Source organism: Protopterus annectens, chromosome 17.part0, assembly GCF_019279795.1.
Source record: "Protopterus annectens isolate FY-2018-M chromosome 17.part0, PAN1.0, whole genome shotgun sequence".
Classification (NCBI taxonomy): Eukaryota; Metazoa; Chordata; order Ceratodontiformes; family Protopteridae; genus Protopterus; species Protopterus annectens.
In genome coordinates, this window is record NC_056751.1 from 634661930 (window position 1) to 634675298 (window position 13369).

Genomic DNA, 13369 nt, shown 5'->3' on the forward strand with positions numbered 1-13369 from the left:
AAAAATTGTGAATTAGATCTCAGGAAACTGAGTGAATGTAAAAGGGATGTTAGACACAATATGAGCAAGGATGAAAAGGACAACATAGAATTGTTGTTGTCAGCTAATGTGAGGGTGATGAACCCAGACAAGGGAGGGGGGCTTGTAATTATGGACACACCAGACTATGACAGGAAGATCAAAGAACTACTAACATCTGACACATATGAGATATCATCAATCAATGAATATAACAGATCCAATCAATTTATTAAAAGTTTTTTAAATGAATTGTTCATTGAAGCGAGAATAGACTTGCATACATTCAATTATCTGATGATAGAGTCACCAAGAGTACCCTGCATCTTTGGTGTGCCCAAAATTCATAAAAACATCAATAACCCACCCTTTAGACCAATAGTGGATGGTAGGAGATCTGCCACTTATGCCTGTGCCAAATTTGTAGACGCAACAATGAAAAAATATGTAGCAACGGAACAGTGGATTGTCAAAGATTCCTGGGCATTTTTAGAAAAAATCAATAGCTTTAAATTTAAACAGGAAAACAATTTTTTAACAGTTGATGTTAAAGAGCTATATACCAGCATACACCATCAGCAAGGTATAGACTGGGCTATAGCAAGAATGCAGCAAAAAAATGCCTCAGAGGAGGAAGCCTCTTTAGTACGCGAGTTATTGGATGTTATCTTGTCGTATAACTTTATTCTTTTCGACAATCAGTTTTACATCCAAAAGAAAGGAGTAGCAATGGGATTGCCATGTGGGTCTAGTTTTGCCAATTTGGTGATGTCATTTTGGGAAAATAAGTTTGTGTTTGAGAATAATTACCTCAAAAACATAATTAAATTTTACGTGAGATTTATAGATGACATCTTTATAATTATTGAAGGTGATGAGAATGTTGCAGAAAAAATTATCAGCACACTAAACGACTGCACAGAATTTCTACAACTAACCCACACATTTAACACAAAATCGATTTCATTTTTGGATGTAACAATAAGTAAAAATACACAACAAAAAGTATATGAGGCAAAGATATTTAGGAAACCCACATATTCCAATAAATTTCTACATTTTTCCAGTGCACATCCAGTACATCAAAAACAGTCAGTAGTCAAGGGCCAGTTGGTTAGAGCTGTGCGAATGATTACATCAAAAGAAAATTTTGAAGAAGAATGCTTAAATTTAAAACAGATGTTCTTGAATAGAGCATATCCCATCTCCTTATTAGAAGCCTTAATTGAAGAGGTAAGGCTCAAAAGAATAAATGGGCATTTTAAACCCATTTTGCAGCAACAAACTGTTCTCTCCGATAATCAATCCGCTCCACAATCTAGAATAGTAAGGCAAGGAATAACTGAACAATCTGACAATGTTGAGTTTAATTCAGCTTGCATATTGAGGTTTTCCTTGGATTTTCGTAGCATAAGAGATATAATAATGAAAAATTGGGCTGTTTTAAATGATGACAGCACATTGATATCCAAACTAGGAAGGTCACCCAAAATAGTTTGGAAAAAAGGTATGAGTTTTAAAGAGTTGTTTCAAAAGAAACCACAGGATAACCCCCTGCTTTTCAATAAAGGTATGATGCAGTGCAGTAATTGCTCCTATTGCCATTACATGGCTTTAGGGGCTAAAATAGAGATAAATGGGGTGAAGTTATTGACCAAGGGCAAATTCAGTTGTAATTTGAGAGGAGTCATATACTTAGCAGCCTGTCAAGGGTGCCCATGTTTTTATATAGGAAAAACGGAGCGTAGATTAAGAGACAGGGTTTATGAACATCTTAGGAGCATCAATTTGCGCAAAGAAGAAAATGCCCTGGCAAGACACATTATGACATTTCCAGAACATAGATTTTGCTTTAAAGTCATTTACCAAGTTAGACAGGATGTGAGGGGGGGCCCGTTTGGTTTGCTATTAGAGAAAAGTGAGCTCTTATGGCAAATAAAGCTCAATGCTTATACATATCCAGGGCTGAATGAGAAATGTTCCCTAATGTGCATTTTGAAGCTTAAGAGTTTAGATAGTCATAATTTGATGGTTTATTTATTTGTTATAACATCTCAAATATTTATTGAAAATTATTTTGGATCAAATAAAGGAGATAGTATATTTGTCATACACAACAGTTAACACACATTATATAGGAATATTCTCCAGATATTTGTTGATCTAGTGTTTGTCTATTTACTTAAATGTAGGAAATATATAGTGCCAGTTCTGCATATTTGTATTAGTGATTGTTTTATCCGAAATATACGTTAAGGATATATAAATGTTCACTGTTTATTTAGTTTACTTAGTCTATTTGCGCTGTTATTTTTAAACAGTTTATTAAGTCATTTTTACGATTAAAATATAAGTTTTTACTTGAATTTTTATTAGATGCATAGCATAGCTGTAGTTAAATGTCAACCTTTCTAAAGCAAGTTTGATCTTTGTTATTAATTAAGGCATGAGTGTTTTTAAATAAGTTTATTCCTTTAAGAATGGAGAGTGTTATTAACAATGTTTGAGCGGGGTATATTATATATAGCATTTGAAAATTAACTGACAATATTTTGTTTAGCTTGCTTGTTTTTCTGAGGAAGTCTAACTATTCACGTTAGACGAAAAGCGTGTAACATTTTAGCATTTAAATAAATAGAGTGTTCTCAAGAGTTATAGCCTTAGCGGCATGATTTACCATCTTGATATAAGTCCTTTTTTTGGCCATTCAGTTTCAGCATTACTGAGTGGATAACTACATTTCAAATGGTTACTGATATAACTCTGAACTGCAGTGGTTACCATACCTTTCAGATATCTAGAATTTCCCAGAATGCCTAGTTTTTTTTTTTTGCCTCACATTTTGATCTTCTCTTCATAACATGTATGTTTTTCCTGGGACATTGTTGAGGACTAAAGCCATTAAATAATGACAGACATTTGAGTTTCAGACTTCATATCTTTAAGAAAAATGTATAATAATACAAAAACTGTTATTGTAGTGGTCCTCTGTGTTTATAAGAGTGATATTTATAATCTGTCCCTGATTTTGGGCCTTTGTCCTCCAGTATTTTTTTTTTTTTCCAGAATTCTTGTGCTAACAGCTTGGGGGGCATGGCTGTTAGATAAGCACAAACCAAGCAGGTTATGGTTTTCACATTCAACAAATACTCAGGTTTTGCTGCTCAGCTGTTTTGCAGAAGTTATGTAGCACAACCTTTATATGACCCAGAGGCCTAGAAAAGGTGAAAAGACCATTACATTTTAAATATTATATAAAATAATTTTACACATGAGCCATGAGTATGGCTAAATGCAAAAATAACTTGACCCACTACTGAGGACTGACAATGACACATTTAACAAAAATAGAAAAGATAAAAGTACTACATCAGTCTGTCACAAACATATAGCTTCCATAATTGTAAGTGGCTAGTTACACAGCATTTCACAACCTCATAATGTGCTCAGTTTTGACATTTCTGATAGGAAATTTGGATTTTATTTGTTGCCATCCTCACATTATGAAAACACAGATACTTTTTTTCTGCTTTGCTTAGAATGTGATTTTGTATAGTGTACATTAATAACTGTATCTAATGTCATCAACCATCAGGTGCGGCATCAACAAAACCAACTGAAAGGCTGCTACAATACATACAAAAAATGAAATGTAAGTTAATAAAATGTCCAAAATCAATTGAAAACACATCAGTACAAATATCTTGTAATATACATGCAATAAGAGACTCTTCACTATAGTTCAGTGTTTACTGAAAGTCCTGTGCTTACCCAAAGTGCAGTGTAATGCTGGCCAAGAAACACTACTTTAAATCTTAATGACACATGAAATTATTTCATTGGCATTTTTATGTCTTTGATGGTATGTTCAGCATTGATTGGACAATATGCAGTATTGTAATAATTTAGCTAAAAACAAAATAGACAATTAACATATAAAATTTACCGTCAGAGTAGAAGTCCTGCACTATTGCCCTCACCCAAAATATTGCTTTAAATTTTCCTAACAGAATCACCAAGTTGAACAAATCGTATTTACTTGTTGCTGAAGTGATGCAGTAGAGTATTAGCAGCCACAAAGAGGTAATGGACATGTAATTTTATATTAATTAGACAATCATACATTGTGGTTAGATGATTATCCTGCCACATAATTCCAACTATCATGGGTAGTCTAATAAATGAATTTGTTAGACCCCTGTAGTCCACTGAGACAACATATATACTAAAGCTATCTTTTTGTGGTCATCTAGATTGTTCTACTGAATCATTCTAAAACAATGACAGTATGTTAGCAAGTATAAATTTATAAATCATATATATTATGTGCGCGTGTTGCAAGACTTCCCACACATGAGTTCAGAAAGCCTTCTCTTTATCTCTCTCTCTCTCTATATATATATATATATATATATATATATATACAAACCAAGGGATTAAAAGATACACAGACAAACCATTCTAGTTGTAGCATTTATGTTTAAGCCTTTTCATTGACCTTATCAGCACAACACAACTGGATAGCTTTGCTATACTTCAGAAACACAGGGTCTTTAAATCCAGCTGATTCCCATAAATATTAAGGTGCCTGCAAAATATCCTAATTAATATCCAAACCAAAGGAAAAAAAAAGGACACACAGACCAACCATTCAGTAAAAACTGCAAGAAAAACCCAGACAAGCTAGAGTTTTCACTGTGTGATACCTTAAACATTATGTAGTGGAGACTCATGGGAAATATGCTAATTATTCATCCAGGATATCAAGTGGTTCAGCTACATGGCTTCTGAATGCCCATGACTTTTTTTTTTTTACTTTTTAAGTCTTTATGGTTGCATATACATACATATACATGTTTGTGTGTATATGTGCATACCAACTAGACAGTGGGAAAAGGTGAAAAAATCATCAGGGTGCACCACAAATTCACACAAGACAATACAAGAGCATGCCATTTGAGAAACTGCAATACACAAAAATACATCAGTATAGGCATACCCCAGCTCTGGGTAAAGAAATGAAATACCTCCATTTATGGTGCCATTCATTCTTTTTTTCTTTATTTTCTTTCTTTCTTTCTTTCTTTCTTTCTTTCTTTCTTTCTTTCTTTCTTTCTTTCTTTCTTTCTTTCTATCTTTCTTTCTTTCCACTTCTACTGACTGCAGCACACTGGAAACAGAAATCATATATATTCCTATATGTTAAAGTTATCATTAAATGTGGATGTGTGTGGTTGGTTGTAAACCAGCCCCTTGGATTCCAATTTTGTGCTGTCGATTGTGCAAGCCTCTATTTTCCAAAGTCACTTTGCATGAGATGCAGTGACCTTGGAACTAAGTATTATTAAGGTGGGTACATGGAGGACTTAAATTACATAAAACTGTGTGTAGTGGGAGCCTTCACTATTGTTTATGCAAACTATCTGGCTGCCATTATCTGTCCTTTCAGTACTGGTCTTCATTTAGCCAACTTTAAACATTTCAGTTGTCCTGAATGCAGGCATCTCCATAACTTCCTTCATAAAAAGATACCTGTAAGGGTTTTCATATTATACTATTGTCATATTATAGTAAATTAAATTGCTAAACAGTATACAAGAGCTAAAATCTTTTCTACCCTTTCTGCCTTTAGACTATTACTTAAATATACTTTAACTTTACTGGCCTTCAGTTACCATTGAATTATTAATTCAGAATTCCCAGTGATCTGAAAATTCCAGTTACTCTTCAAAATTCTTTTTGATGTTTTTGAACAATGATCACTTGTGTGAAGGAGGATTGTATCAAAACTTAAAACAGAAAAATAAAGTTTATCAGTCAGAATGAAATGACGTTCCAAGGATGGAATTCATTCTTGTAATTACCTCAAGACATTTTGTGAAGGTGTGACTGGCTTGACTTGGCTACTACGTGTCATATGTGTGGCCAGAGCCATGGTAGTTCTTTCTGCAGAATATTTTATTTCTTTAATCATATTTTTTGTGGTTTGATCTGTTGTTATTCCTGGCCTTACTGTGTCCAGAGGTTTAGTCTCTTGTGTTTTACATAGTGTTTTTGTTTTTCTCATTAGAAATGGTAAAAGGTGGCAGTCATTTAAAAGAGGTGTTGGGGTACCTTTTTGTGAAGTCATTTTAGGCATGATGACATCAGCATACTGTATTTCAACATACTGCTCTTTGGACTGAACAGGTTTTGTAGTTTGTTCCTGTGTAGTTAGCAAAGGTACTTTAGCATTTCCTTCTGAGGTGAATTCATTATTGATGGTACGATCCTGTACAGTTGTGTTGTTTCTTGGAGAAACAGAAGGGTGCCCTATCGTTTTCCTTTTAAAACTGAAAAGAGAAAGGTCTGTACTTATTAGCTGATTCAAGGATGAGAAAATATTACTTCTCTGGCCACTAGACAAAGGCAGTCCATTTTTGCTTTTAATGACAACTGGAGTTTCTGCAGTATTCTCATTAGCAGGGGAATTATTTTCTATCTGGACATGTTTTTGTGAAGCAGATTCTTCTGGTGTATTGCATAGTCCCATATCATGTTTTGCTTTCATTTTTGAAGAAGAAAATTCTGAAGAGGGAATATGTACTCCTGCGTCCTTTTGGGCAGAGTAATGGTTATTAGTGGTGGTATCTAATAAAGGAAATAATGCCTTTGCAGTAGGTCTTTCCATATTATAAATGTATGCTTTGGTATCTCCATGTGCAGCAGGAATTTCAGAGGTCATGTTGACATGAACAATGGAAGCTGAAGCATGAGAAGGGGGATCACTTTTGCTAGATGGTTTTAAAAAAGTAGCTTCTCTTCGCTTCAGAAATGTAATTTCTTTTCTTGAATTTTGTGCATATTTAATAATTAATTCATCTTTAGAAGTATTGTCTTCTGACACAGAAGAGTTTGATGCATCTGATGTTGATAATGTCTCTAGATAAAAGCAAAAAAAAATTTAATTAATAAGTTATTATTAAAGTTAAAATTTAGAACATGTATACTTAGGTTGCAAACTACTTTATACTGTAGAAGACATTTTCAGTGGGATTTGCCCAGGACTCAGCCCTGGACCCTCTCTTATTTAACATACTTACGTCAATTTTCCTTTGTATAACTGTGTACTGACTTGCAGATTTGATGGTGATAGAAAAAACAAGTTAATTGTAAAAGCCTTGAACATGAAAATCATTGATAGTATTTTCTAGACAGTTTCAGTAGACAACTATGAACAATATTGTTTTTAATCTGAAAAAAGTGTATTATTATAATTTATGTTCAGCTTAACAGGAATGTTCCATATCCCAATAATGACCTTTTTCAAAGGGTTGAAGGCCTTTGCAACATTATGTCAATACTCTGTTTCTTTGATTATTAAGGGTTACTTACTTTCTAAACTTTGTAAAAATATTTGCACTTTCTAACAGTGTGTAATTATTTCTGTTTTTGTACCTTATAAATATGTCTGTCTTACTGGAGCTTTTCTCCCTGAGCCTTAACTGAAAATGGGCATGCAAGTTCAGTTGAACTTTCATGGTAAACAAAAGCAAATAAATAATTAATGCCAAATATGAATGCAATAGCCAGGATGTTATTTGGTAATAAATTACATCTTTCAAACAATTTCACCAAGACATACAGATATTATGTTAACTCTGTTTACAGCTATAGAAAGGCCATCAATAAGTGTGAGTCAGCATTCTCTGTGTATAACTTGAGCGAAGTCAGGAAACTGGAAAATATACAAAGGCACTTCACAAATAAGACAGCAGAAAGACTGCATCGATCAAAAATTTTCACAGTTAGATATTGGCTGTTCACAGGTGCTATGCTATTGCTTTGCAAATGCTCTACAGATGAACTTGCATGGATCCTAGGATTTACCTTTTGAATCAACCCATTTGTTACAGGAAATAATTTAATGTTGAAAACTGATGCATTTCATTTAGGTTTTAAAAATGAGTTTATTTTATTATTATTTTTTTTTGCACGTGTGGGCTATCCAGTAGAGCAATTTATTGTTTGTTAAAAGACAAGCGAAGACTGCAACAAAAATTCAAAGTTTTGTCCTGTGAAGGTCTTGAGACTGCATATCAAAATATTGTAACATTGTCTACAAAGGGGTATCAGAACTTTCCCACCAACACCTCAGTTAATAATAGTTTGATGCCCTTTCATTTCAATCAGCAAATGAAAAATGATCCTGAAAGGACAGAAAAAAACCTGAAAATGTCAGAAGCTAATACAGGTTCATTAAAGGAATGAAGAATGCCATGATTTGCTGTTGAATCTTTTAAAAATGCATTTTGCTTTTATTAAGCCTTGTATTCCTATTTTCTTTGTGACTTAATACTGTTCCAACTGAGTGCACATGGGCTTGGAATACCTTTTATTTATGTATTGCCCTAAATCGTCATATAAATTTGGTACTTTTTTTTATTTATCTACATTTTCTCACTTCTTTGATTACTGGCTCATTATGATATACTGTATTCATGACTTCATGCTTGTTAATCACCACAACAGTAACTTCAGTTACTTTACTATTTCATATCTGTTCACTATGTGGAGCCCATTGAAATGATGGCTATTTTGAGGTGCTGTTTATATTATTGGGGTATAAGAAAGAAACAGAAAGGAAAGTCATTTTAAGAGCAATAGAAAAGAAAAAAAAAACAATAGTATATACTTATAACTGACTGGTATGTCACTGAAAACTGAGGGTGATATGATATATGATATTTAAATGTGAAAACAGAGAATGTATATCAGTGACAACAGCATAGCTATGGAAGATATGATATTTTTTGTATTTTGAGTATAGCTGTGAAATAGACTAATTAAAAAATCTGGCAAAAATGGAAGATTAAAAAATGAGACTCAGAGACACTCTCCTGATTCCCTGACCTAATGTAGAAATGACAGCCATGCTTGACTGTTGCAGGTCTCCTCTCACACAATCCATCCATCTCTTGATTGGTGAGGCTCAGAGCCACTCTCCTGATTCCCTGACCTAATGTAGAAATGACAGCCATGCTTGACTGTTGCAGGTCTCCTCTCACACAATCCATCCATCTCTTGACTGGTGAGACTCAGAGCCACTCTCCTGATTCCCTGACCTAATGTAGAAATGACAGCCATGCCTGACTGTTGCAGGTCTCCTCTCACACAATTCATCCATCTCTTGACTGGACATCATCATCGCTTGTTGTCTTGTTCCTGTTTCTCCCAATTCTTCTTTACCAAATCATCTTTTGCTTTCCTGAACATGTAAAAAAACACCATAATCTGCTCCCCTTACCCTTCTCTGCAACTGGGTGACTTTAGCTTCAACTCTGATATCCTCATTTTATAGCCTTTGCCACAGTTTGCATCCTACTACCTGTCTCAGGCACCCCATCTCCATCACCTCAAGCTCCCTCAGTGACTCATCCTTCACTGCCCAGGTTTCTGTGTCACATAGAAGCATTAACTGTACCAGTTTTGTGCTCCCCACTTTTCAGTTTCTTTGTCATTCACTTGTCATACACTACCTATGACACTCTGTGCCAGATGGTTACAGCACATTTGATTCTGGCTTTGACTTCTCATTCACACTTCTCTTCCCTAGTCCTCAACCACAACTCCCAGATACCTGAAGCCATTAACACATTCCACTATTTTCCATACTATCTAAAATTTCAGCTTCCCATGTGCCTTCAGTTTTGTGTTCCAGTTTCCTATCATTGTTGAAGTTCCTGTTCAGTGCCTGCATGTTGTGCTACATTGTCTGCAAACAGCAACTCTGTTACATTTTCCTCTTCAGTTTGTTCACTAATGTAGTCCATCACCAGTGTAGACTGCAGTGGGCTCAGAGCTGAATCCTGATGTGCACCTACTTGCCACCAGAAACCCCTCTGTGAGTCCAAATTCTGTTCATCCTTGTGGCATTGAGTGCCTGTACATAGCCTGGACTAATTCTACAAGTGTTTCTGGTATGTTATTCAAACCATCACAAGACTGCCTTAATCAGCTTTTTAAGGAGCTTGTTCTATGCAAATCCAAATCTAGGAATGCCCAGATGGACTCTTTTCTCATCTCCAATGTCTAATCCATATTTTGTCTTACTGCAAGCATCAGGTTGGTTGCACTACATCCTGACCTGAATCCATAGTGCTCATCTGATGTCTTAATTTCTGACTGTGTCAGGAAATCCACTGCACACAGACGGCATCTCACACATTATCAGTTCATCCTGAATAACGAAATATTAATCAAAAAGCCGAATGTTGAAACATGAACAAAAGTACTGTTCCCTTGAAATAATACCAGGATAAAAATATGCATTTACCTGTCTGGGTATCTATATCTATGTCTATATCTATATTAATATCTATATCATAGTATTGATAGCTATCTATTTATTTATCTAATCTATCATCTATATAATATAGCTATTTATATAAATATCTATCTATTTATATAAATACTGATACCTATCTATCTGGAGGAAAGACACACCCACCCTACTCCCCCATATTTCTTGCTAACTAACAGTAGAAATACTATTTTTTTAGATTTTTGATCACCATTCACACTTTAATCCATGATTCCTACTGTCCCTTTTCTTTCTGATATCAGAAGACAGAAAGAGAGAGGAAGAGAGAGAGAGAGAGAGAGAGAGAGAGAGACAGAGATAGAGAAGGAAAACTGGGGACTGTGACCATCATCCAATGGGAGGTTAGGATCTTTTGATGCTCCAAATAGTCTTCTGTATATGCAACATAAATTGCAGTACAATGCATGGCTATACCAAACTGTTGGAAGTGCATATTTCTGGACACTTAGTCTACTCATCTGGAGGATATGTAGTCTTTGAGTTATGACCCTAACTGCAGTACCAGGCCTTGTTCTTGGTGATACCATTATGGTGGGGTGTATCTTGACTATGTTCCTCTGAAACTGGTGAGTGAACTTGTTTGTGCGTTGGAAATAAACTTGGTTTTAAGTTGCTGGTTTGAGCCCTTGTTCACTCCAATACCTGCACTGCACAGATCACTAGTCAAACCAACTTAATGTGGGGTATAATTTGGCCAAAATCTATAAACTGCACAGCTGACAAAATGAACTCTTAAGTCTCCCAGAGGTAGGAGAAATAACTATTTCCCTGAGTGTGCAACTCTACACTTCATGCTTCATTAATATAACTGCCATTTCAATAGCATTTGAAATGCTTCAATTAAATAACCTGATACCTGATTAATAAGCAATGTTGTCTTTTGCAAGGACTAAATTTCATACTCTTAAATGTAATTAGTACCAGTAACGTTTACATAAATAATCAAATAAATGCTTATTCCAGAAACTTGTATACACCAAAATAAATTTGTTCCTCACTCTTATTCTGGTAGAATAAACCCATCTACTTACTTGTAAGCTCTTTGTAATAATTTCCTTCATTGCTTTTTATTTTATTCTCTCATCTCTATTAATCATATTTTTACTAAAGGGAGAGGCAAACTGCAGTCACCTAGCCTATTGCTAAGCCAACTTATGTGCCCCAATCACTTGTTTCAAGTCACTGACAATATCCCCTGATAAATGAACTATGTAAGTGTTGAGGGGCACACATCTTACCAGTGCAGCTCATATTATAGTAATTGGAGTGTTAGAGTGAATGAGAAAGATATTTGGCAGCATAACTTTCCCTGATGTCATACAGCTGTACATTTCCGCACACATCATGTTATCCCATGGCATAAATTTCAACAACTGGTATACAGTATTATAGGCAGAGAACCTTCAGTGCTTTCATACTGCACTGATCAATTCCTGCACAGAGCTTTCCTCAGCTGCCTTAACTGAAATACAGGGAGTTGTCATTTGGATAAATTGCATACTACTGCATGGGAGGCCAAAACTGCACAGTTGAGATGCAGGGAAATACATGAATTATGAACATGTCTGTGTTCCATTAAATCTGAACCATGCATATTCCAGCCAGAATTACAACACTGTTTCAGCTCCCCGTCTCTCAGTCTTAGCTTTATTCCTGAAAAAATGTAGTGTACATAAACAGCTTCCTAATATATTTCTTGTCAGTCTGGTTATTTCCTCAGGGCAAATTGGAATTCATTCTGTTTTTTGATATTTTTAATGAAATCACTATTTTTCATATGCTTGCTTTTGGAGGTTAAATATCACAGCTGTAATATTTGTTTCAGATATAGCAGCCATAGAAGTACACTGGGGCTTGCTTTGTCATGGGTGCTATAATCTTATATGAGATTCTGAGGCTTGAAAAAGAAGGAAACATTGATTTTTTTTATTTTCACTCTCGTCTACATTTGTGATACACTGGGGGTAGCATACATGGAAGTCAGAGATATGGTGGCAACTCTCTCCCCCATCACCTATGGGGAGTGCAGGAAGGCACTGCTCCTACAAAAAACAAGTGGACTGTAGTCATTTGTGCAGATTTATTCCATAATTTGTTTGGCCGATTTAAGTTGGATATTTTATTTTCGATGTTTTGCATCTCGACTAATGGAATTGTGATTTTTTTTTTCATTATAGACTCATTTTAATGCAGCCTGGTTTACCTGTTTTGATTTAATAGCCCTTAATTTAATGTATTACATCTATTTTCTATACCATTTCAACACTTGGCAAATCAGTATCACTTGGAGAGATGTTAAATAAGATTGGAACCAATGATGAACTTTATATATCGCTCAGCTAATTTGTCTGTTGTTCTTGCTTTATCAAGATGAATACTAGTCAATGGTTTTTACACATGCATTCATAATAATAATAATAATAATAATAATAATAATAATTAATAATTATACCCATTTGTTAACCAGGTAGGCTCACTGGACACATGGTCCATTTCAGGGGTGACCCAGGAGTAATGTTGGTTAAGTGACTTGCTCAAGGTCACACAGTAGGTAAATGAGAGCTGCAGTAATCAAAATGTATACTACAAAAACTATAGCTCACAGCCTTAACCCTCTGCATCAGCTGCCATTCATGAATCCAGTACATTAAATACTGGTTGACACCATCATCAGCACAACGTGATTTATATGGTCAAAAGACTGCTGCAGGTACCTTATTTGATTTTGATTCTTTTAAGCAAGTTCACCTCAGCGTACCTGCAACATCAGTGTTTCACGTTTTGAGAGTTTTGATGCTAACCAGTTTAATAATTTGTTCTACCTCTGCATATTTACATATCAGTGCATTGTTAACCATCAATAGTAATAGCGTGGCCTAGAGCAGTTTTCAGTTAGCTTTCTATAAAATCAGATGTAGGCTCATAGGTTCATATGTATATACTACGCTAATGACCAAAGCGGCTTTTTAAGCCTAGCCATGGATTCAA

The 13369-nt window shown here is 35.0% G+C and overlaps 1 protein-coding gene across 1 annotated transcript in view; it reads right to left on the reverse strand.

The window, feature by feature from the left end:
• Positions 1–5144: 5144 nt before the first annotated feature.
• The window catches only part of VWCE (von Willebrand factor C and EGF domains), a 2001707-nt gene continuing 1993482 nt past the window's right edge, over positions 5145–13369 (reverse strand). Inside the window, exon 26 of the mRNA XM_044059709.1 lies at positions 5145–6939. Within this exon, the coding sequence (XP_043915644.1) occupies positions 5879–6939 (1061 nt within the window). The 3' untranslated portion in view covers positions 5145–5878. The remainder of the gene's footprint in view (positions 6940–13369) is intronic.